Below are 25795 nucleotides of genomic sequence, written 5' to 3' on the forward strand. Positions count from 1 at the left end.
AATCTAACACACACCTGTTTAACCTCGCTGTGATACTGTAGACTTACTTATGTTACTTTTCTGAGTCAATTCAGGTAGCATTCAATGTCCTGTGTTTGTGTTAACCATGTCAGCCAGCGTTGTAAATAAAGATATGTGGATCCTTTCCCCTTTAATGCATTTGTCATGTCAGCCAGGCCCATCTTTTCAAAGAAACACAATTTATTTCAGTCTCTAGTTGAGAAAATGTAGGCGCCTATTGATTCAGTCCTTGTTTCGTTTTCACTTATTGTTACCTGGTAAATAACCAAGAACCATGGAAACCAGATGAAGCCAATAATTTAGGTAGCCTAGTAAATGATGCACCCCTTTGGTATGTTCTATTGGGAACTGTCTGGGAGTCGTTTCCTGTTTACTACTCAAATATATTCTACTTAATAAGTCTAAAACGAAATGAACTGCAATACACTGGTCTGAAATATATTAGCATAACTAGGCTACACAGAACAAAAGCGGACCCATTGTAAATTGAGAGTGTTTTTTGTATCCCAGTGCAACATGCCTAGCTCTGCCCACTGGGGCGTGGCTTACCGAGCACTCTTTGAAATGAGCGCTCGCAACGCCGTATTCCAACTGATCGAGTTATCTCACCACACCGGTAGTATCTGGGCCGCGTTATCGCCACAAAAGAACCAAAGCCTGGGACAAGTAAGGTAACACTTTTATTCATGTAATCTAAACGTCTGTTTTTTTCACACTGTCTTATTATTAGGTTACTCCTGAATGTTCTTATTTTTTGTATACTACAAGTAGTATACATATAGTTCCTTGGTCAGAATATTGATTATAAATTAAAACCTAGTTTGTTAGATTTCAATCAATGAAATAAGCTTTGTGATTTTGAACTATATTAACTTAGTGTTATCATAACCAAAAATAACCTGTTGGGGAGACTCAAATATGTTGGCTGTCGTTTTAAATTATATTTTTTTCTAAATAATTTTGCTCTTATGGAATGCCATTCATTGAACACTTCAGATAGAAACCAAGTGCTATTTGGAATCAAAAGATGTCATGAGATGCATTTGCTTAGAATGAGAATGAGAAACAATTTTCCTCTCCTGTCCTGACATTTCCTCAACAGCATAGCTGAGATTTGACAGGCTACTGTACACCAGCACTCCCCTGAGGTAAATTCCTCCATACTAGATTGTATTGTTTTGTGGTGCAGTCAGGTAGGGCCAGCCAGGCCAGTCAGCTCTTGGTACACTGTAGTAGTTCCCATGGTGTAACCTAGCAGGGTGTGTCATCAGCATGGTATAATTATCAGATAGCCAGTCAGACAATGTGTACCTGCCAGCACAGTTGTCTGCCTAGAGTTGTGCCCAGTCCTGTTGGGAAGTTGGCTGGTGGAAGACAGTTAGATTAGATTAGAGTTGTTCCACCTCAAAGAGCACAAGAAATAGGATTTCAACACCCACTATCTCAGATAGTTCTGACGTTGTTTCTGTAGTTACTAACAGATACGATTAGCATTTCTGAAACTTTATTTTGTTGAAATATAATTTGATCTCTGAGAAATTAAGATATTTGATTGCACCCAAATTGGTCATTTTAATTTATCGTATTCAGATAATATTCAATAAATATAGTACTCAACATCCCATTTGAACCAAACTTCTTCCTACCAATGAGTAAGACATGAGGAATAAATAAAAAATGGTCAAAAGCCACCCACGGACCACCCACACCCCATGCCAATCCCACCTCAACAACCAGTATCAGTTCTCTATGTTTAACAAGTAGAATGAAGCTGTAGCTTTGAGTGTTGCTTCTCCATACTATGAAATGTATTCACTGTGTATTTGGTGGTGTTTCTTTCTCTCTCCTCTTCAGAGGAATTACTAATTGAAGTCGCTTGCATTATTTACCATAGAGTTGTGTGAAAGTACCAGTTTTTGACCACTAGAACAAGTCAAATCAAATTCTATTTGTCACACGCGGCGAATACAACATGGTTACTTAACCAACAATGCAGTATTTTTTTTTTAAGTAAGAAAATATTTATGCAACTGTTCATGCAATACCACCACACTCTTTTATCCATTTTGCTGTTGTCTTGTGTTTATTAAATAGATCACATTTCCCTTTGTAACTTTGGGTTGAAAACCAATAGATTTGGCTCATTATGAAAATAAATTGTGTGGTCATCTCACAATACAAGCCAGTCCTTTATGAAAGCTGTTCAGTTAATAGGAGGTTCAACACCTGAGGAAGTGGAAACTCAGAACACATTAGATTGCTAACTTTAAATACAATACCCACTGCTAGTAGCCATGTATTCATCCAACAGTAAATGTAATGTCCTAAAACAGACTTTGACAGTAGACTACTACCCATGATGCCTATAGGCCTATGCCCTCGCAATGGCCAATGCGCATTTTGCGCACGCAAAGCTCCATATCTCCAAGCCATATCAAATATCTTGGTTGTAAAATAGTTGCTATTGAGTTGAATATTGAGAGTTGAGAAATCCAAATGATATCTAATAGAAAGCTGACCCTCCTCTCTAAGACCCGTTAAAAAAAACAAATGAACCATATAGTATATAGACAAAAACAATAAACAACTTAACATAGCATGCTAGCAGATACCCATAGACTTCCAGTCATTGTGCTAATACTAGCTAGCATTGGCTCAAGACTCTAACTTGCTTCTTTTTTTTATTTTTTACAACAAACCAAAAAGATACATGGACAAAAAAACATTAACAACTTAACATTACATACATTTCCACAAACATTAATGACATCACACTTGCTCAGACCCACATGTTCCCACTGTATCCACACCCATTCTTTCTAATACTTGTAAGACTCTTCCCCATATGATTTCAAATTGTGTTATGTTGTTTTTGTCTGTAGAAATATTATTATTAGATTCAATATTTAAATAATAAAGAATATGATTATTCTATTCTCTTAAGTTTGGAGTATCATTTGGCTTCCAGTATTTAAGTAATAGCTTCTTCAATATAAGTGTTGAAAATAATATTGTCCAACCCTTTGTGTATCTCAATGCACCCCCATTAGCCATGTCTTGAAATATGCGGATAGACAGATTAAAAGTACATTTACATTGTACAACTTCTGACAGACAGTTTTCTAACTCTGCCCATAACGTTTGGACTTTATAGCACTCCCAGAAGACATGAATTACTGAGTCATTGTTAGTTTTACAGTGAAGACATGACATTGCTGTTTTGCTGTAGACTTTGTGAATTTTGTCTCTTGTATATTACATTCTATTCATTAGTTTATACTGGATTAAGCATACATTTTTGTTAACTGTAATTGTGTGCGTTATGTTCTAACACTCCCTCCAGCTTGTGCCAATATCAGTTCCAAAGCTGTGTTTTTCGCATATTTGCATTTTGACACGTTATAGCCTACAATCAGAACACATTTTTCTCTTGAGTTCATGGGGGGAGAGGAGAGTGGCTCACTTAATCCAGCAGCAGGCTCCAGTAAGGCCACAGGGGCAGGGCAGACACTTTGATTACAGGAATCAGGAGGATAATGCACTTTACTCTTTGACCAAATCATGGTTTTCGGATCAATAGGAAGTTTTAAGTGAGGTGACAATTTAAAATATGCTCTTTCTACATTTTAATATACATGATCTTAGCTGGCTTACAGACAGACATGGAGCAGGTCTCTTTGCTGATGTCGCGTTTGACTTTGAATGTGAGTTTGTGTGACCTCAGCTCATCAGAAAACCAGGCTGGCCCATCTTGATAGGTGGCTGGTCGTTGCCCACTGTAACAGAGAAATTTGTATAACAGAGAAATTGCACAAGTAAGGTAACACAAAAAAATAAATAATGGGCTTCCGGACATGTCACCTTTTTTAATTCTTTTACTTTTAGATAAAATTATATTTTTGTGTGTCAATTTCAAGCAGCCCACCCCAAAAAAAATGGTCCAGCCCATCAAGGCATTTGCCAGATGGCAAATCTGCCACTGGACCTTTATGGATTGTGGTGACAGGCCTACAAGTCTCCTTTTAGATCAGTACAGTCTTTCTTTCGTAGACCTCAATGACTTCTATTCAGCCAAGATGGAGGAAGGGAGAGAGATCAAGAAGTGGAATAAAAGGAGCTTTATTTTTCAACAGCCAGCTCTTTGGAGGGCAGTGAGCGTTTCACTGTGTCAGTCAGGGTCAGGATAACACAACTCTGCCAACTGTTGTGGAGCGAGGATGGGGTGACCTTTGCCCCATTAACCATCCAGTGACTAGCTTTTGTAATTCACCTTCTGAAATATTGAAGTTCAACTATTTGAAGTGGTCAGTGAGACTAAATACTGTGAATAAAATAAAATTACATTTGAACTTACTCAACTGGTTGTCTGGGTGGTTGGTTCTCCTACCACTGGGAATTTGAGACAACATATCCACAGGATATCATATCCACATTCATATCCACAGGATATCATATCCACATTCATATCCACATTCAACGCCTCTAAGTATTATTAAACAGACTTTTCAAAACTCTGGTAGTGCATTCAGATTTCTGTCACCTGAAGCATGCGCACATGATGTAAATACATGCAAGCTATGCATGCATAGTAGTTGAGCAAGGGTGATCTATAGTGTAACTTCCAGTCATCACTATCTCATTGATGTGTATCCTTGAGACTTGTCTGTCCAACCTGGTCTCAGAGCATTTAGTATTATTCTGTACGTAAATCCGAAACACTCCATTTATATGTTACGTTTTGTGGGGTATGTATTTAGTTGTTTGTTAGGGGTTAGGATTAAGTTTAGGAGTTAGGTTAAATGTTAGTCAGCTTGACAAAGGAGCTGATCGGGGACTACAGGAAACAGAGGGCTGAGTATGCCCCCATTCACATAGTTGAGATGGTTGAGAGATTGAAGTTCCAGGGTGTCTACATCACTTGTTTTATTTATTTTAATTTACCCTTTAATTAACTAGGCAAGTCGGTGAAGAACAAATTATTATTTACAATGACAGCCTACCCAGGCCAAGCCCTAATCCGGACAACGCTGGGCCAATTGTACGCCACCCAATCACGACTGGTTGTGATACAGCTTGGAATGGACACCTCTAGCACTGAGATGAAGTACCTTAGACCGTTGCACCACTCAGGAGGCCACTAAAGACCCATCATGGTCCAAACACACAGTCGTGAAGAGGGCACAACAACGCCTCTTCTCCCTCAGGAGGCTGAAACAAAAAGATTTGGCATGGGCCCTCAGATCCTCAAAATGTTCTACAGCTGCACCATTGAGAGCATCTTGACTGTCTGCACCATCGCTTGGTATGGCAATTGCTCGGCATCCGGCCGCAAGGTACTACAGAGGGTAGTAGTGCGTACGGCCCACTACATCACTGGGGCTGAGCTCCCAGTGATGGGAGCACGCATCAGCAACCACTGCTAATCACTGAAACCCTTTACAAACCCTTTACAAAGAGTTGCAGTCTGTTTTGGAATGGGTGGCCAGTAATAAACTGGTCCTGAACATCTCTAAAACTAAGAGCATTCATTGTACTGTATTCAATCCCAAAGTTCAAGACCTCACCTGAATCTGGTAATGAATGGTGTGGCTGTTGAACAAGTTGAGGAGACTAAATGACTTGGCATTACCTAAGATTGTAAACTGTCATGGTCAAAACATATAGATTCAATGGTTGTAAAGATGGGGAGATGTCTGTCCATAATAAAGAGATGCTCTGCTTTTTTGACACCCCACTCCAAAAAGCAAGTTCTGCAGGTTCTAGCTTTGTCTTACCTTGATTATTGTCCAGTCTTGTGGTTGAGTGGTGCAAGGAAATACCTAGTTAAGCTGCAGCTGGCCCAGAACAGAGAGACTGACTGCATCACTTCTTCTTTATAAGAAACATTAATGTGTGGAAAATGTCATTGTTTTCATAGTCAACATACACACAGCTCTGACACACACACTTACCCCACCAGACATGCCACCAGATGTCTGTTCACAGTCCCCAAATCCAGAACAAATTCAAGAAAGCATACAGTATTATATAGAGCCATTAATGCATGGAACTCAGTTCCATCTCATACAGCTCAAGTGAACTGCAAACCTGGTTTCAAAAAACAAATAAAGCAACACCTCACGACACAAAGCCTCTCCCCTATTTGACCTAGATAGTTTGTGTGTATGTATTGATATATAGGCTACGTGGTGCCTTTAAAAATATATATATTTGATGTAGTTCTTTCCTTTAGCTGTTCTTGTCTATTAATGTTCTATATTATGTCATGTTTTGTGTGGAACCCAGTTAATGCAACAGTTAATGGGGATCCTAATAAAATACCAAATACCTCCGTTCCCCTCCCCTGAATGCATTCAGTTGTACAACTGACTAGGTATCCCCCTTTCCTCTTCCTTTCCCTTCCTCCCCACTTCTCTCCTCTAGATGGGTCTGGTACAGTGGTTGAAGGGACAGTTCTTGTGTCATCTGGTCATCTGCTATGGGTTCTTTGTCAGTGGTCTCCTGATCAACCTATTACAGATCTGCACTCTGCCCCTCTGGCCAATCAACAAGCAGCTGGCCAGGAGGATCAACTGTAAACTGGGATACTCCCTCACCAGCCGTGAGTAGGATCTATTCTACTGTTCTTTACTTCCACTGTTCTTTACTTCTACTGCAGGCCTTCTCTTGGCCTGAAATACAAACCGAATATCGCTCTCTTTCCCTATTGCTTCACTTCACTGATTTAAAGGGGCAATCTCAGGCTCAAACACGAGGTATGTGGCAGGAACCCCAGACAATCACAGATTATAAAGGGAAAGCCAGCCACGTTGCAGACACTGACGCCTCACTTCCGGACAAACTAAACACCTTTGCCCTCTTCGAGGAAAAAACGGAGCCGCGGAAGTGGGCCACCAGCTCTAACGAGGACAGTGAGCTCTCGTTCTCCGTGGCCGACGTAAGACATTTAAGCGTGTTAACCATTGCAAGGCTGCCGGCCCAGATGGCATCTCAAGCCGCGTTCTCAGAGCATGTGTAGACCAGCTGGCTGGGTTGTTTACGGATATATTCAATATCTTCCTATCCCAGTCTGTCGTCCCCGCTTGCTTCAACATGTCCACCATTGTTCCTTTACTCGAGAGCAAAAGTAACTGAACTAAATGACTATCGCTCAGTAGCACTCACTTCTGTCATCATGAAGTGTTTTGACAGGCTAGTTAAGGATCATATCACCTCCATCTTATCCGGCACCCCAGACCACACTACAATTTGCATACCGCCCCAACAGATCCATGGATGTGCACTGTCCTATCCCTTCTGGACAAGAGGAATACCTACGTATGTAAGAATGCTGTTCATTGACTTCAGCTCAGCCTTCAACACCATAGTGCCCTCCAAGCTCATCAATAAGCTCGAGGCCCTGGATCTGAACCCCACCTTGTGCAACTGGGTCCTGGACTTCCTGACCGACCTACCCCAGGTGATGAAGTTTGGCAAAAACACACTGATCCTCAAGTACGTGCTCAGCCCCCTTCTGTACACCCTGTTCATCCATGACTGCATGGCCATGCACATCCCCAACTCCATCATCAAGTTTGCTGACAAAACAAAAGTGGTAGGTCTGATTACCAACAACAAGACCGCCTACAGGGAGGAGGTGAGGGCCCTGGCGGAGTGGTGCCAGGAAAACAACCTCTCCTTCAACGCCAACAAAACAAAGGAGCTGATCGTTGACTTCAGGAGGCGGCAGGGGGAGCACGTCACCATCCACATTGACGGGGAGAGGGTGTAATGCTTCAAGTTCCTCTGTGTGCACATCACTGACAACCTGAAATGATCCATCCACACAGTGTGGTGAGAATGCGCAACAGCGCCTCTTCAACCTCAGCAGGGTGAAGAAATTTAGCTTAGCCCCCCAAGCCACAGGCTTTTCACCCCGCTACCATCTAGAAGGCAGAGACCATACATGCGTATCAAAGCAGGGACAGAGAGTCTGAAAAGTCAGCTTCTATCTCCAGGCCATCAGACTGTAAAATAGTCACCTCTAGCCGACCTCCGCCCAGTACCCTGCCCTCAACTTAGTCACTGTTCCTAGCTGGCTACCACCCAATACAATAGCCTGCACCTTAGAGACTGCTGCCCTATGTACTCATTAAACACTGATTTAATAATGGGGTGGTATGAGCCATAAATTCTGATACCACAGGCATGACAAAATGTTTAGTTTTGCTGCTCTAATTATGTTGGTAACCAGTTCTTGTTTTGATGTCTTCACTATTATTGCAGACTGATGAGAGAAAAATAAATTACCTGGACTGATGCATTACACACAGACTTATACACAAAGCCCACAGATCGCAATACCCTGCTATGTGCGGATAGTATGCATCCTCTTCCCATCAAGAATGGTCTACCATATAGCCAGTTATGCAGGGTTAAACGAACCTGTGGCCACCAGACAGATTTTGACAGCAATGCTAAAAACAAAAGACAGATAAATTGAAAATGAGAGGCTACAAGGACAAAACTCTTGATGCTGCAATGATGAAAATATCTCAAAAACCAAGAGAGGAATTACTAAAAACTCAGCCAAAGAAGAAAAACAACGCAACAGTCTTTTGCACCAAGTACACCAAGAGTTCAGAGAAAATGAACTCAATCCTGAAAAAGCACAGGCATATTTTGCAATGAGACAAAAAAATTGCACACCTCTTCAAGGATCCCCACTGGTGGTCTATAGGTGTGGTTGCTATATTGGAGATCGCTTGGTGAGATCTGACCTGCCCCCTGAGCCCACTCAGACACTCAAATCAAATCAAACTTTATTTGTCACATACTTACTGTGAAATGCTTACTTTACAAGCCCTTAACCAAAAGTGCAGTTCAAGAAGAGTTAAGAAAATATTTACCAAATAAACTAAAGTAAAAAATAATAAAAAGTAACACAATAACATAACAATAACGAGGCTATATACCGAGTCAGTGTGCGTGGGTACAGGTTAGAGATCATTTGTACATGTAGGTAGGTAGGGGTGAAGTGACTATGCATAGATAATAAACAGCGAGTAGCAGGGGTCAATGTAATAGTCCGGTGGCCATTTTATTATTAGCAGTATTATGGCTTGGGGGTAGAATTTGTTGTGGAGCCTTTTAGTCTTCGACTTGGCACTCCGTTACCGCTTTCCGTGCCATAGCAGAGACTAGAGTCGCTGACAATTTTATGGGCTTTCCTCTGACACCGCCTATTATGTAGGTCCTGGATTGCAGGAAGCTTGGCCCCAGTGATATACTGGGCCGTATGTACTACCCTCTATAGTGCCTTACGGTCAGATGCAGAGCAGTTGCCATACCAACCGGTCAGGATGCTCTGGATGGTGCAGCTATAGAACTTTTGGAGGATCTGGGGACCCATGCCAAATCCTTTAAGTCTCCTGAGGGGGGAAAAGGTTTAGTTGTGCCCTCTTCACGACTGTCTTGGTGTGTTTGGACCATGATAGATCGTTGGTGACGTGGACACCACGAAACATGAAACTTTCAACCTGCTCCACTACAGCCTCGTTGATGTTTCCTGTAGTCCCCAATCAGCTCCTTTGTCTTGCTCACGTTGAGGGAGAGGTTGTTGTCCTGGCACCAAACTGTCAGTTCTCTGACCTCCTCCTTATAGGCTGTCTCATCGTTGTCGGTGATTATGCCTACCACTGTTAAGCAAACATCATTAAGCAAACTTAATGATGGTGTTGGAGTCGTGTTTGGCCACACAGTCGTGGGTGAACAGGGAATACAGGAGTGGATTACGTACACACCCCTGAGGGGCCCCAGTGTTGAGGATCAGCATGGTAGACGTGTTGTTGCCTATCCTTACCTCCTGGGGGCCGTCCATCATGAAGTCCAGGATCCAGTTGCAGAGGGAGATGTTCAGTCCCATGGTCCTTAACTTAGTGATGATCTTTGTGGGCACTATAGTATTGAACGCTGAGCTGTAATCAATGAACAGCATTCTCACATACAGTGCCTTGCGAAAGTATTCGGCCCCCTTGAACTTTGCGACCTTTTGCCACATTTCAGGCTTCAAACATAAAGATATAAAACTGTATTTTTTTGTGAAGAATCAACAACAAGTGGGACATAATCATGAAGTGGAACGACATTTATTGGATATTTCAAACTTTTTTAACAAATCAAAAACTGAAAAATTGGGCGTGCAAAATTATTCAGCCCCTTTACTTTCAGTGCAGCAAACTCTCTCCAGAAGTTCAGTGAGGATCTCTGAATGATCCAATGTTGACCTAAATGACTAATGATGATAAATACAATCCACCTGTGTGTAATCAAGTCTCCGTATAAATGCACCTGCACTGTGATAGTCTCAGAGGTCCGTCAAAAGCGCAGAGAGCATCATGAAGAACAAGGAACACCAGGCAGGTCCGAGATACTGTTGTGAAGAAGTTTAAAGACGGATTTGGATACAAAAAGATTTCCCAAGCTTTAAACATCCCAAGGAGCACTGCGCAAGCGATAATATTGAAATGGAAGGAGTATCAGACCACTGCAAATCTACCAAGACCTGGCCGTCCCTCTAAACTTTCAGCTCATACAAGGAGAAGACTGATCAGAGATGTCTTGTATTCAAGATCCTTAATGGCCTGGCTCCCCCTCCACTCAATATTTTTGTTAAACAGAAAACCCAGACATATGGCAGCAGATCCACAAGGTCTGCCATGAGAGGTGACTGTATAGTTCCCCTAAGGAAAAGCACCTTTAGTAAATCTGCATTCTCTGTGAGAGCTTCCCATGTCTGGAATACACTGCCATCAGACACACATAACTGCACCACATATCACACTTTCACAAAATGCTTGAAGACATGGCTAAAGGTCAATCAGATTTGTGAACATGGTCCCTAGCTGTGTGTTGCCGCTTTCCATGTTGTCTGTTGTCTGTAGCGTGTGAGGTGTGGAAACACTTTGTTGCTTTTATGAATTTTGTCTTGCTGCTTTTTGTTTTATGTTGCTCTGTCTGTATGCTACGTCTTGCTTGTCCTATGTTGCTCTGTCTGTATGCTATGTCTTGCTTGTCCTATGTTGCTATGTCTTGCTTGTTCTATGCTGCTATTGTCTATATTGTAATTGTTTTTAATAACCTGCCCAGGGACTGCGGTTGAAAATTAGCCAGCTGGCTAAAACCGGCACTTTTACTGAAACGTTGATTAATGTGCACTGTCCCTGTAAAAATACAAAATAAACTAACTAAAAGATGCAGCCAAGAGGCCCATGATCACTCTGGATGAACTGCAGAGATCTACAGCTGAGGTGGGAGACTCTGTCCATAGGACAACAATCAGTCGTATATTGCACAAATCTGGCCTTTATGGAAGAGTGGCAAAAAGAAAGCAATTTCTTAAAGATATCCATAAAAAGTGTCGTTTAAAGTTTGCCACAAGCCACCTGGGAGACACACCAAACATGTGGAAGGTGCTCTGGTCAGATGAAACCAAAATGGAACTTTTTGGCTTTCCCTTTGTAGTCCGTAATAGTTTTCAAGCCCTGCCACATCCGACGAGCGTCCGAGCCGGTGTAGTAGGATTCAATCTTAATCCTGTATTGATACTTTGCTTGTTTGATGGTTCATCTGAGGGCATAGCAGGATTTCTTATAGGCGTCCGGATTAGTGTCCCGCTCCTTGAAAGCGGCAGCTCTAGCCTTTAGCTCGATGCGGATGTTGCCTGTAATCCATGGCTTCTGGTTGGGATATGTACGTATGGTCACAGTGGGGATGATGTCGTCGATGCACTTATTGATGAAGCCGACGATTGAGGTGATGTACTCCTCAATGCCATTGGATGAATCCCGGAACATATTCCAGTCTGTGCTAACAAAACAGTCCTGTAGCGTAGCATTCGCGTCATCCGACCACTTCAGTATTGAGCGAGTCACTGGTACTTCCTGCTTTAGTTTTTGCTTGTAAGCAGGAATCAGGAGGACATAATTATGGTCAGATTTGCCCATCTCTGCAGGGGAGAGCTTTGTATGCATCTCTGTGTGTGCGGAGTAAAGGTGGTCTAGAGTTGTTGTTTTTTCTCTGGTTGCATGTGACATGCTGGTCAAATTTTTGTAAAACTTATTTAAGTTTGCCTGCATTAAAGTCCCTGGCCACTAGGAGCGCCGCTTCTGGGTGAGCATTTTCTTTTTTGCTTATGGCTTTATAGAGTTGGTTGAGTGCGGTCTTAGTGCCAGCATTGGTCTGTGATGGTAAATAGACGGCTACGTATAATATAGATTGTGTGGTCTACAGCTTATCATAAGGTACTCTACATCAGGCGAGCAATACCTCAAGACTTATTTAATATTAGACATCAGCTGTTATTGACAAAAAGACACACACACCCATCCCTCGTCTTACCAGACTTCTCTGTTCTGCAGGTGCATTGAAAACCCCTCCAGCTCTATATTATCCGTGTCGTCGTTCAGCCACGACTAGGTGTAACATAAGATATTATAGTTCTTAATGACCCGTTGGTAGGATAATCGTAATTGTGGTCATCCATTTTATTTTCCAACAATTGCATGTTAGCAAGTAGAATTGATGGCATTGGGAGTTTACTAGCTCGCCTACAGATTCTCAAAAGGCAGCCTGATCTGTGTCCTCTTTTCCTTCATCTTTTCTTCGCGTAAATGATGGGTCTCCGGGCCTGTTCCAGTGAAAGCAGTATATCTTTCTCCTCGGACTCGTGAAAGGAAAAAGCTTCTTCCAGTTCGTGGTGAGTCATCCCAGTTCTGATGTCCAGAAGTTATTTTCGGCCATAAGAGAAGGTAGCAGCAACAATATGTAGAAAATAAGTTAAATACGTTACAAACAACGTAAAAAAACCCGAATAAAATAGCACTTGGTTATGGCCATGTAAAACAGTCAGCCATCCATGTCAGCCATCCTCTTCGGCGCCATCTTACTCTTGACACCCATTCCAAATGGGAACTACAAATGTGGCTCATGCGCACAGTGCAAAAGCACTTTAAAAACATCCTTCTTCAGACACTCACATACAGGTTGATCATCACATACAAGACTAAGGGAAAATCTATCTCATTACCTGTTCATGTGAGAAAGCCTACGTAGGACAAACGAAAGACAATTTAAAAAATGCATAGTTGAACACCGCAGCTCAGTCAGGTGTAAGAACGTTGACTATCCAGTAACAGCTCACTTTGTTGAAGCTAACCATCCTATCTCCTCCCTCATACACAGGCATTGAGCATGTTGCTTTACCAATGAGAGGAGGTAACTAAATCACATTTACATCAGCTGATATCTCAAAGTGCTGTAGAGAAACCCAGCCTAAAACCCCAAACAGCAAGCAATGCAGGTGTAGAAGCACGGTGGCTAGGAAAAACTCCCTAGAAAGGCCAAAACCTAGGAAGAAACCTAGAGGGGAACCAGGCTATGAGGGGTGGCCAGTCCCCTTCTGGCTGTGCCGGGTGGAGATTATAACAGAACATGGCCAAGATGTTCATAAATGACCAGCATGGTCAAATAATAATAATTACAGTAGTTGTCGAGGGTGCAACAAGTCAGCACCTCAGGAGTAAATGTCAGTTGGCTTTTCATAGCCGATCATTAAAGAGTATCTCTACCGCTCCTGCTGTCTCTAGAGAGTTGAAAACAGCAGGTCTGGGACAGGTAGAACGTCCGGGGAACAGGTCAGGGTTTCATAGCCACAGGCAGAACAGTTGAAACTGGAACAGCAGCATGGCCAGGTGGACTGGGGACAGCAAGGAGTCATCATGCAAAGTAGTCCTGAGGCATGGTCCTAGGGCCAAGGTCCTCCAAGAGAGAGAAAGAAAGAAAGAGAGAATTAGAGAGAGCATACTTAAATTCACACAGGACACCGGATAAGACAGGAGAAGTACTCCAATTATAACAGGCTGACCCTAGCCCCCCGACACATAAACTACTGCAGCTTAAATACTGCTTGGCTGAGACAGAAGGGGTCAGGAGACACTGTGGCTCCATCCGATGATTCCCCCGGACAGGGCCAAACAGGCAGGCTATAACCCCACCCACGTTGCCAAAGCACAGCCCCCACACCACTAGAGGGATATCTTCAACCACCAACTTACCATCCCGAGACAAGGCCGAGTATAGCCCACAAACATCTCCGCCACGGCACAACCCAAGGGGGTGCGCCAACCCAGACAGGAAGATCACGTCAGTGACTCAACCCACTCAAGTGACCCACCCCTCCTAGGGACGGCATGGAAGAGCACCAGTAAGCCAGTGACTCAGCCCCTGTAATAGGGTTAGAGGCAGAGAATCCCAGTGGAGAGAGGGGAACCGGCCAGGCAGAGACAGCAAGGGCAGTTCGTTGCTCCAGAGCCTTTCCATTCACCTTCACACTCCTGGGCCAGACTACACTCAATCATATGACCTACTGAAGAGATGAGTCTTCAGTAAAGGCTTAAAGGTTGAGACCGAGTCTGCGTCTCTCACATGGGTAGGCAGACCATTCCATACAAATGGTGTTTTATAGGAGAAAGCCTTGCCTCCAGCTGTTTGCTTAGAAATTCTAGGGATAATTAGGAGGCCTGCGTCTTGTGACCGTAGCGTACGTGTAGGCATGTATGGCAGGACCAAATCGTAAAGATGGGTAGGAGCAAGCCCATGTAATGCTTTGTAGGTTAGCAGTAAAACCTTGAAATCAGCCCTTGCCTTAACAGGAAGCCAGGAGTAATATGATCACATTTTTTGGTTCTAGTCAGGATTCTAGCAGCCGTTTTTAGCACTAACTGAAGTTTATTTAGTGCTTTATCCGGGTAGCCGGAAAGTAGAGCATTGCAGTAGTCTAACCTAGAAGTAACAAAAGCATGGATACATTTTTCTGCATCATTTTTGGACAAAGTTTCTGATTTTTGCAATGTTACGTAGATGGAAAAAAGCTGTCCTTGAAACAGTCTTGATATGTTCGTCAAAAGAGAGATCAGGGTCCAGAGTAACGCCGAGGTCCTTCACAGTTTTATTTGAGACGACTGTACAACCATCAAGATTAATTGTCAGGTTCAACAGAAGATCTCTTTGTTTCTTGGGACCTAGAACAAGCATCTCTGTTGACATTGAGATCCTGCTACTACAAAGGGAGGCTTACTGAATATCTTGTCTAAAAACATTGACCCCTATTGGTAGAATATTCACTGATCTCAGGCCACAATTATCTCTTTGAATAGGTCTTATAAATGGTTATATTCTTTCTACAGTTTATCAGCATACTCCCAAAATGTTCCCCCAGTTGATGATTCTTATTATGCATTATGGTTGAACCAAAATATCACGTTTAACAATTGTTTTTTAATGAAATAGGAAACTTAAATATAAAATGTGAAACTGTATTAAACAATAATGTATAGGGCCTCCCGGGTGGCGCAGTGGTTAAGGGCGCTGTACTGCAGCGCCAGCTGTGCCACCAGAGACTCTGGGTTCGCGCCCAGGCTGTCGTAACCGGCCGCGACCGGGAGGTCCGTGGGGCGACGCACAATTGGCCTAGCGTCGTCCGGGTTAGGGAGGGTTTGGCCGGTAGGGATATCCTTGTCTCACCGCGCACCAGTGACCCCTGTGGCGGGCTGGGCACAGTGCACGCTAACCAAGGTTGCCAGGTGCACGGTGTTTCCTCTGACACATTGGTGCGGCTGGCTTCAGCGTTGGATGTGTGCTGTGTTAAGAAGTATTGCGGCTTGGTTGGGTTGTGTATCGGAGGACGCATGCCTTTCAACCTTCGTCTCTCCCGAGACCGTACGGGAGTTGTAGCGATGAGACAAGATAGTAGCTACTAAAAAACAATTGGAAACCACAAAATTAGGGAGAAAAAGGGGTAAAAAAATAATAATAATAATCTATGTTGATGCTAATATTATTTGCAGAAATTCAATTATGTGTCTATGTATATGTATACGATATCACACATAATTGAATTTCTGTAAATAATATTAGCATCAACATAGTAGTAAAAAATAAATAAATAATAATCAATCTTGTCTCATCGCTACAACTCCCGTACGGGCTCGGGAGAGACGAAGGTTGAAAGGCATGACAAACTGTTTTTTTTTTAACAGTTTCACTCAATTAATTCTAATTCCCTTAATAATTATGACACACCCCTCACTATTGTCACTATTTGTCTACACAATCTGGTTCAAGCATTCATGACATTACCCTGAAGGCACAGTGATGCGGAAACATTGGTGATTTACCTAATAAATTACAGGGAGTTTATATATAGTGTGTGCAACTCTCTTTATTTATTTTTTATAGCTTGGAGCTATACATATTTTTTTTTTTACACCTGCAAAATATGTATACGCCACCAATAAAATTGGATTTCATCTGCAGTTCAAACAAAAACAAAGTGGTTTTGTTTTGGTAAAAAGCTGAGGGATGGCAGTTCATGACCATCCATGAAATCAAAATTATAGTTTCAACCATCTTTTGAGGATATACTGTTTGTTTCCAATTGCATTGTTTACAGAGTTAAAAAAAAGTGTATATTTTGGATTTTGGTGGGGATCGACAGTTGAACTAAGCTCGAGGTATTTATGTTATATTCTTCAAGAATCAATGGGTATGTATCACCCATTTAAAAGTTTAAAAAAATTGTACCAATTGCAGATTGCCCCTTTATTAAGTGCACTGATGCTGCAGGAGGGCTATGCCCTCTAACATTGTGCATTAACTGCAATGCAAAGTCACTGTACCTGCTGACAGTGGTATATTATTACACTTTTCTCTGTTATGCTACGCGTATTCCTCAGAATCTGTGGCTCTCTTAGAGTGGTGGTCTGGCACTGAAGTCACGCTCTACACAGACCCAGAGAACTACCAACTCTACGGTAAAGAGAATGCCATCGTCGTCCTCAACCACAACTTTGAAATAGACTTTCTGTGTGGCTGGACCTTCTGTGAACGATTCGGGGTCCTTGGGGTAAGAGAACAGGGCACTTTCTCGATTAATCGATCTCAGATTCCTTGCATTCTCTCTCCTTGCCTTCTTCTCTCCTTGGACCTTCTCATCCAATACTGTTGAGAAGGAGGTGAGGAAGGTGGGAAGCAAGGAATTGCTTGAGAAAAGACCCAGATTTTCTGAAGTTCTTTGATGCCCTCTGTACTCAAACACATTGACAATCTTTCCCTTTCCAGGCCTCCAAATGTTTAGCCAAGAAAGAGTTGTCGTACCTGCCTGTGATTGGCTGGATGTGGTACTTCCTGGAGATGGTGTTTATTAAGAGGAAGTGGGAGGAAGATAAGAGCAACTTTGTCCAGAGTCTTCAGAACCTACGGGATTACCCTGAGAACTTCTGGGTGAGCCAATCAATCAACCAACCAACTAGTAAAGTAATTAATCAATCAGTCAATCAGTAATGACACTTAATAGTCCAAAGTTGATTAAGACATGTATAGTTCATGAGAGGATGTGATGTCTTTTTAAATTCCTTATTCCAGCTTTCTTCACAACTAACATGAGTATGCAGTTTGGTTGTTCTAAAAGATTGCATTGATTGACACAATCAATAGTATGTCACGAGTCTAGGAAGGATAATAATGTGAGAATATAATGGTACTCACCTTGTAAACATGAGCATGCAGGTTTGTTGGTAAATCTAAACACAGTTTTGATGCTACAGTGAATCTCTAATTGTGTGCCAGTTCTTGCTCCACTGTGAGGGAACACGCTTCACAGAGGAGAAGCATCGGGTCAGTATGGAGGTGGCAGAGAAGAAAAGCCTGCCCAAACTCAAACACCACCTCCTGCCCAGGACCAAGGGTTTCTGGGTAGCCGTCCAGAACCTCAGGGGGACAGGTGCGGAACCCTGTAGAGCTCCAGAATGACCAAACGCTACACGTCAAACTCATGAGCAGAGTTGGGGAGTGACTAATTACATGTAATCTGATTACATAAAACTGTAATCAGTTAGGGTTCCAACAAAAAATATTGTAATCAGATACTTTAAAAAAAAACTGGATTACTTCTTGGATTACTGTTAAAATCCGAAAGGATGTTAGTGAAAAAATGAATTGACAACTTTCTGTTTTCTTAATGATATTCAATTCAGCATTTAAAAAAGGTGCAAGTTTGTTCCACCTGAGTGAGTCTGACCACAAGTCAGAGACCACTATGATGATAGTGGATCCTTTTTGTCTTCTTTGAATGGAAAGTAATCCAAAAGTAACTGAAAGTAATCAGATTGTTACTGATTGCAATTTTGGACAGGTAACTAACTATCTGTAACGGATTAAATTTAGAAAGTAACACTACAGAAGAGTATTAGGGCCAAGTGAAGAGAAAAAATAAATAAGTGATGGGTGGTGGTACTGGTTTGCACAGATAGTACTTTAAAAACTTGAAATACTTTCACAATAACGTTTAAATACATTTTCGGGAATATTCAAAATACAATTTTGTCAATATTTTTATTAGAAATTAGCAATATTTTGAGAATAAGGGGCAATATTTAGAGAATAAAGTCGCAGTTGTATATGGTTATTAATTGCATGCCTTCCTGGCTCCCTGTTGCTGTGCGCACCACCGTTGAAATGCCTGAGATGACTGGTGAAACTACACTTTAAAATTGGCTTTAGTAACAAGGAAATCCTTGCTCTTTTAGAACATAATAACCACATTATTATAAGTATTAGAACCTGGAAGAGGTTGTGCCATGGTGGCGTGCACAGCAACAGGGAGCAAGGCAGACATGCAGTTAACCAAATCCCCTACTATAATCTACTACTAGAGTCCCCAACTATAATCTACTACTATGATCCCCTACTATAATATACAGTCGTGGCCAAAAGTTTTGAGAATGACACAAATATTAATTTTCACAAAGTCTGCTGCCTCAGTTTGTATGATGGCAATTTGCATATACTCCAGAATGTTATGAAGAGTGATCAGATGAATTGCAAAGTCCCTCTTTGCCATGCAAATTAACTGAATTCCCCCAAAACATTTCCACTGCATTTCAGCCCTGCCACAAAAAGACCAGCTGACATGTCAGTGATTTTCTCGTTAACACAGGTGTGAGTGTTGATGAGTACAAGGCTGGAGATCACTCTGTCATGCTGATTGAGTTCGGATAACAGACTGGAAGCTTCAAAAGGAGGGTGGTGCTTGGAATCATTGTTCTTCCTCTGTCAACCATGGTTACCCCCAAGGAAACACGTGCCGTCATCATTGCTTTGCACAAAAAGGGCTTCACAGGCAAGGATATTGCTGCCAGTAGGCTTCAGGCGCCCAAGAAAGTCTAGCAAGCTCCAGGACCGTGTCCTCAAGTTGATTCAACTGCGGGATCGGGGCATCACCAGTACAGAGCTTGCTCAGGAATGGCAACAGGCAGGTGTGAGTGCATCTGCACACACAGTGAGGCAAAGACTTTTGGAGGATGGCCTGGTGCCAAGAAGGGCAGCAAAGAAGCCACTTCTCTCCAGGAAAAACCTCAGGGACAGACTGATATTCTGCAAAAGGTACAGGGATTGGACTGCTGAGGACTGGGGTAAAGTCATTTTCTCTGATGAATCCCCTTTCCGATTGTTTGGGGCATTTGGAAAAAAGCTTGTCCGGAGAAGACAAGGTGAGCGCTACCATCAGTCCTGTGTCATGCCAACAGTAAAGCATCCTGAGACCATTCATGTGTGGGGTTGCTTCTCAGCCAAGGGAGTGGGCTCACTCACAATTTTGCCTAAGAACACAGCCATGAATACAGAACGGTACTAACACATCCTCCGAAAGCAACTTCTCCCAACCATCCAGGAACATTTTGGCGACAAACAATGCATTCTCCAGCATGATGGAGCACATTGCCATAAGGCAAAAGTGATAACTAAGTGGCTCGGGGAAAAAAACATCGATATTTTGGGTCCATGGCCAGGAAACTCCCCAGAACTTAATCCCAGCATGCCAGGGCGGAATGCAGAGGTCTTGAAAAAGAAGGGTCAACACTGCAAATATTGACTCTTTGCATCAACTTCATGTAATTGTCAATAAAAGCCTTTGACACTTATGAAATGCTTGTAATTATACTTCAGTATTCCATAGTAACATCTGACAAAACATATCTAAAGACACTGAAGCAGCAAACTTTGTGGAAATTAATATTTGTGTCATTCTCAAAACTTTTGGCCACGACTGTACTACTATAATCTTGAAATATAACTGCAATATTATATCTTATATCTGGAAATATAACTGCAATATTATTAACTTTATTTTAAAAAATTGGCTTTATTCTTTAAATATTGCCAATTTATTCTCAAATGATCGCCGCTTTATTCTCGAAATATTGCTACTTAAGTACTATCCGTGCAATTACCACCACAAGCAAAAAATTATCTTCACTTGGCCCTAATATGGGGGCGGCAGGTAGTCTACTGGTTAAGAGAGTTGGACCAGTAACCGAAAGGTTGCTGGTTTGAATCCCAGATCCAGAAAGGTGTGAACATCTGATGTTCTGCCCTTGAACAAGGCAGTTAACCTGCAGCAACAACTGACCCCCGGGTGCCGATAATGTGGACATTGATTATGGCAGCACCCCGCACCTCTCTGATTCAGAGACACATTTCGGTTGAATGCATTCAGTTGTGCAACTGACTAGGTTAATAATCTTCCGTACAACCCTGCTCATGAGTGAATATCTAAGTATTATTTGTTTACATATTTAAAAAAATATATTTTCTCTGTTACCCCTTTAGTTGCTGCTGTGTACTGTTGTACATTAAATTTCAGAAACAACGAAACTCCAACCTTGTGGGGGGTTCTCAATGGGGAAAAGTATCATCCAGATTTATATGTAAGGTATGGATAATATGAATTCCTTTTAAACCTGCAATTTCTATCGCAAGTTGGGCAAGTGCTATGAGTGGGACCTGGAAGGGCCAATGGTTAGAGGCATAACTCACTGATCTCAAAGCCCACATATTGTCTTATTGGACTGTTTGTTTTTACTGGACCATAAAGTTATTTTGAATTGGACAGCTAAAAGAAATGTTTCCTTCTACATTTCTGTCTCAAGGAGAATCCCACTGGAGTCCATACCAGAGGATGAGGCTGAGTGTTCTGCCTGGCTTCATAAACTCTACCAGGAGAAGGTGGTGTTCTTATTGGGGAGAGGGATTACAATTCACTAACTATTGGTACAAGGTGCAGTTTGCATCTATTTGTTCATTAAGGGATACAACACAAAGGACACAGTTAAACTCTCTTAATGTATACTTTATCTTCATGTCAGTACCTACTCTTCACCCTTAAATTATAACTTTGTTCTGTCGCCAATGTTTAATTCAAACATTACACCAAGCACTTTCTTCGATCACTTGCATAATCCGACCCTTATGTACATTAACTGATGAAAAATGGCCCTTTGGCCCCTGTTAGATTCATTTTGATTTGATATATTTGATTATTATAGTGTCATGCGTCTTTAACGATGCCCAGCCCAAATGAATAAGATTAGATGGTGCTTTGTCTGTTAGTCACAGATGTGTACTACGTACAGACATTCCCACTCCTGTTGAGCAGTTAGCAGGTGGAACTGAGTGAGTTTCCAATACTACAGTACATTGTACAGGGAATTGTCACCCTTTTACACAGGCAACCCAATTATGGGCAAATGATCTGACTTGTCAAAAGATCAGAATTGGGCTGACTTTGTAAACGCAGCTATAGTCATTCACAGTACTCATGCTTTGAACAGGTTGCCACTGCAGTTGTCTGCATTGAATGATTGTGGTCATTCTATAAGAAGTTCCTATTAAACAAGACTATTGGAACTAAGACAGTTTATGTCCTGGTTCTAGTGTGAGTAGGTAGTCAACCTTTATGGATAGTGGTGACAGGCCTACATGTCTCCTTTTGGATCAGTAGTCGTTCCTTTGTAGACCTCAAAGACTTATATTCATCTAGGAAGGAGGGAGAGAGAGATGAAGTGGAATGAAAGGGTTGCTTTATTTTTGAGCAGCCTGCTCTTTGGAGGACAGCAAGCACCAAGGACAAAGCTGAAACTCTCACTTACAATATCTTAATGTCAGTACCTACTCTTCACCCTTACATTGTTGTTCTGTCCCCAATGTTTAATTCACAAACATTGCACCAAACACTTTCATCAATCACTTGCACAATCTGACCCGTTTGTACAGTAACTGATGTGAAATTGCCCTGGTTAGATACAATTAGATTAGATAGTACTTCATAATACTTAATTGCACTGTTAGAGATCCACTACAAAAATACATGATATATATACAAGATCAGAGACCTACAGTTCATAAAACACACCCCTCCCGTGCCACTTTTTTTTATGGTCATGGCTGTGAAGCCAGTTGTCTATGCTCCTGTTTGTAAGATAATTGATGTGGTCATGTATTGTTGTTCCAGGACAAGTTCCAGGAGGACTACAGCCAGACAGGGTGTTTCCCAGGCCCCAAAGTTACCCCACCATGCAGGCCCTGGGCCCTGATCAACTGGCTGGGCTGGACCTGCCTTCTCCTATACCCCCTCTGCCTCCTCCTGGTCCAGCTGGTCAACTCTGGGTCTATTCTCACCATCATGGCCACAGTGGCTTTCTGCGCTGCAGGTGGGTGTTATTGGAATATTTGATCAACTAGTGGCCCCCGAGACAAATGTGTTGCAAAAGTTACCAACCAGGATAACTTTGGCGATAAGGGTCTCGATTCAATCCGTGCCACGAAAGATCTGCGTTGTAGTGTGATTGACATTTTAAAAGGTAATTTACGGTTGGACCATCATATGTAGTGTTTACCTTGAATGCAGTCACGTTGCCTTTAAATTGCACTACAATAGATGTTCCGTGTTACAGATGGGATTGATCCCAAGGTGTACTTATTTGTACCTTCTCCCTAAACTTCGCTATTAACCATCTAATCTTTGTCCAAATATTTGAAAGGCAGCAACCAAGTCTGATACTGATCAAGAGCTTGTTCCTTACTCTTGGAAAGTAGTACATTATAATATTGCATGCCTTGTCATGAGCATGTCTGTAAATGCTTTGGTACTAGTCCTTATCTCACGAATAATTCCATTGACAAACATCTACACTGGATGCTGTAACCACAAAGATGTCATATGGCCCTCAGCATACAGTATGTTCAAGTCACTTTCTTCTCTATTCTCAGTGTCATTTGGTGTGCGCTGGATGATTGGACAGACGGAGATTAAGAGAAGCTCCAGCTATGGGGTCCCACTGAACAACAAATGAGGGGATGACCTTTTAAAACTTCAATTTACAATTGCAAGATTTCTTGCCAGCACCAGAGCGTCACTCACATTACTAATCTGAGAACTACAGCACAGTTCACCTCAAACAGTTAAGAATTCATCCCAAGAAATACTTGGTAACTCGTCAGGGAAAGCATTGAAGTCAATTCAAGCAGGACGGTTGACTGGTGCTGAAGTCTTTTGAGGACACACCTGTCTGCTAATGGCAGTCTCCTGTGGCCATCTTCATCTTGTCGATACATGGGAATGTACTGAACCTATACAAAGCACAGATACGTTCAGGGCATGCATCCAGCATCTTTGTTGTTCAAGATGTATGACTAAAATTGGCACTGTTGTGACTTTGTTAAAAGCACTTTTATTAGTTGTCATTTGATATGAATGGACTCAATTGACAATGTTTATTTGCAATAAAATAAAGACCAAAGAACGAAAGCTGTAAAACGCACCAGAGACCACTTTAGATTGATGCAGTGTATGTGCAATCCATTCTATTATAAAGATCCTGTTATCATTACAATGCCATGTTTGATTAATCTAACCTTAGGTCATGACACACCATTTATTAAAAAAAGATTTATTAATATCGTTTGTACATAGCAAACACAAAGAGCAGCAGAGGACCAGAATGTATGTGTGTTCTCAGCAGCAGGGAGTGAGCACGCAACTTTGTCTTCTCTCATTGGTTGGATATGCGCCAGCTGTCCAGTTAGGGCACACCTGTCTAACTGACCATCAATCCATGCCTGAAGCCTATAGAATCCCGCCCACATCCCTGCACCCAAATGGCACACTATTCCCTATATAGTGCACTACTACTGACCAGGACCATAAGTCCACTATAGTGAATAGGGTGCCATTTGGGATGCACTATAGGCTTAAGCCCCACATTACCATTGGAATCCTCTCCTTAGCAAGAAAAAAATATATATTTTAAAATAAAAAGTTTCTTTCCTTCCTGGGCTCTCTACAGCCTTTGAGTGTTAATTTGCATGGTAATAGTTTCTTACAGTTGCAGCATCCCCTGCTTCTGTGCAATGAAGCTCACCTCAAACAAGGAAAGGAAAGACAATATCTGCCTCGACCAAACCTGGGGCAAATTCAGAAGGGCATAACATTGTAGAACAAACATGCCTCGACATTTCTAGCTGCAATGTTCCACAACATGTCTACTGAACGAGACCCAGATATCTGAATTCCTCCCCTTAACTGTCCCTTACTTGTCCCCTAGTACTCACTGAAAGGGGAACAGTAAAACAAAGTGACATAGCTTTATTTCCCCCCATTTCTTTAAAATGTCTTCATTTGCCTTTTTATTCAGGTCTTCTATCTTATCTTCACCAGTGAGAGAACAACAAGATGTGGCTATATTTATTACTCAAGCTTTACAATATTGTTTATACAAGGAAGGATCCAATGAACCAATCATATTATTATAGTATGTACAATGCAATACATTCCCCGCTATCCCCTTCCAGAAAATGCAAGACCTGTCACTCGACTACAGGGTCATGTTCATTAGGACACAACGTAGCCAAAACAATTTCAAAGACAAAACTAAAACAAGCTGTTCTAATTGAACACGACCCAGGTGATCCATCTGAAATGATGTCATAAGAGTTCCTCAGTTTAGCTCCATGTGCCTGCAGTTATCATTTCCTGTTTCCTATGTTCACAAGCCCCTCTTCTTGTGTCCAGTCTCTGGCCAACATGTACAGTAGTGCTATAGTTTGTAAACGTGACAGCCACAGGGTCCGTTCCCCCTTACTCACTCTTCATCTGTGCAAACCTAGGAATGAAAGACAGATGAGCTGTAGGTTAGTCTTCATTTCAGAGTGATTGAGGAGTTAAAATGTTATGTTTGTGTAGAAGTAAAATATTAACACACCACCATGCTTCTCAAAAAGATTTTGTAGGTAATTATAAGCATAACGTTGACTAAAGATAACTCAAAACATGAAAGTACCTAGAGGTGGGACTAAAAACTAAAAATGATCAACACCAGCCATACATCACAGGCATTTTGCTGATATGGTTCATTACGATAAGTAGCCTATACTAGAGAACAGTGAAGTTTGAAATGTCATACTATGGGTGATTGTACATGGAATAATAGATGGCTACAACCATCAAACTAGAAATAGTAGTTTAAAGGATAATTGAACAAAAACTGTGGTGCACATTCACGTTAAGCTTATTTATCGTTATCGCATCAAGTCAGGCAATTTATCACAATATGGATTTTTGTCCATTTGCCCAGCTCGAATAGTACCTCGACGTCCAATGTGTTCTATTAATATTTTTTTGTAATGAAATATGTAATGTTTCTGACCTTGACGAATGGGTGGTCTAGCAGTGTACTGGCAGTCCAGCGTTGTTTGGGCTCGCTCTCCAGACAGTGACCCAGGAAATCCTTCCCCTCTGTGGACAGCTTCTCTGGGATGGGGGGCTTGTGGCCCATACCCACCTTGTACATGATCTGAAAGTTGTGCTCGTACTCGTGCCACGGCCTCTGCATGGTGGGAGAGG

The 25795-nt window shown here is 41.9% G+C and overlaps 2 protein-coding genes across 4 annotated transcripts in view; one reads left to right on the top strand and one right to left on the bottom strand.

Annotated features, from left to right (window-relative positions):
- Positions 1–624: 624 nt before the first annotated feature.
- On the top strand, positions 625–23334 carry LOC139376895 (1-acyl-sn-glycerol-3-phosphate acyltransferase delta-like). 2 transcript variants are annotated; one of them, XM_071119885.1, is made up of 9 exons: positions 625–692; positions 6445–6622; positions 16794–16963; positions 17179–17340; positions 17686–17839; positions 20725–20827; positions 21045–21120; positions 22406–22604; positions 23164–23334. In XM_071119885.1, exons 2-9 carry the CDS (start codon positions 6445–6447, stop codon positions 23244–23246), a joined length of 1125 nt encoding a protein of 374 aa, XP_070975986.1. In that variant the 5' UTR covers positions 625–692; the 3' UTR covers positions 23247–23334. The 2 variants fall into 2 exon arrangements, with proteins under 2 accessions (XP_070975986.1, XP_070975988.1); XM_071119887.1 differs by having other exon boundaries at positions 656–687.
- Positions 23335–23708: 374 nt separating this feature from the next.
- LOC139376894 (mitogen-activated protein kinase kinase kinase 4-like) overlaps positions 23709–25795 on the bottom strand; it is a 79650-nt gene continuing 77563 nt past the window's right edge. For both annotated transcript variants that reach the window (XM_071119883.1, XM_071119884.1), the window contains 2 exons: positions 25599–25778; positions 23709–25055 (listed from right to left, as the gene is read on the bottom strand). In XM_071119883.1, the coding sequence (XP_070975984.1) occupies positions 25035–25055; positions 25599–25778 (201 nt within the window). In that variant the 3' untranslated portion in view covers positions 23709–25034. The remainder of the gene's footprint in view (positions 25056–25598; positions 25779–25795) is intronic.

This window comes from Oncorhynchus clarkii, chromosome 20, assembly GCF_045791955.1.
Source record: "Oncorhynchus clarkii lewisi isolate Uvic-CL-2024 chromosome 20, UVic_Ocla_1.0, whole genome shotgun sequence".
Lineage (NCBI taxonomy): Eukaryota > Metazoa > Chordata > Actinopteri > Salmoniformes > Salmonidae > Oncorhynchus > Oncorhynchus clarkii.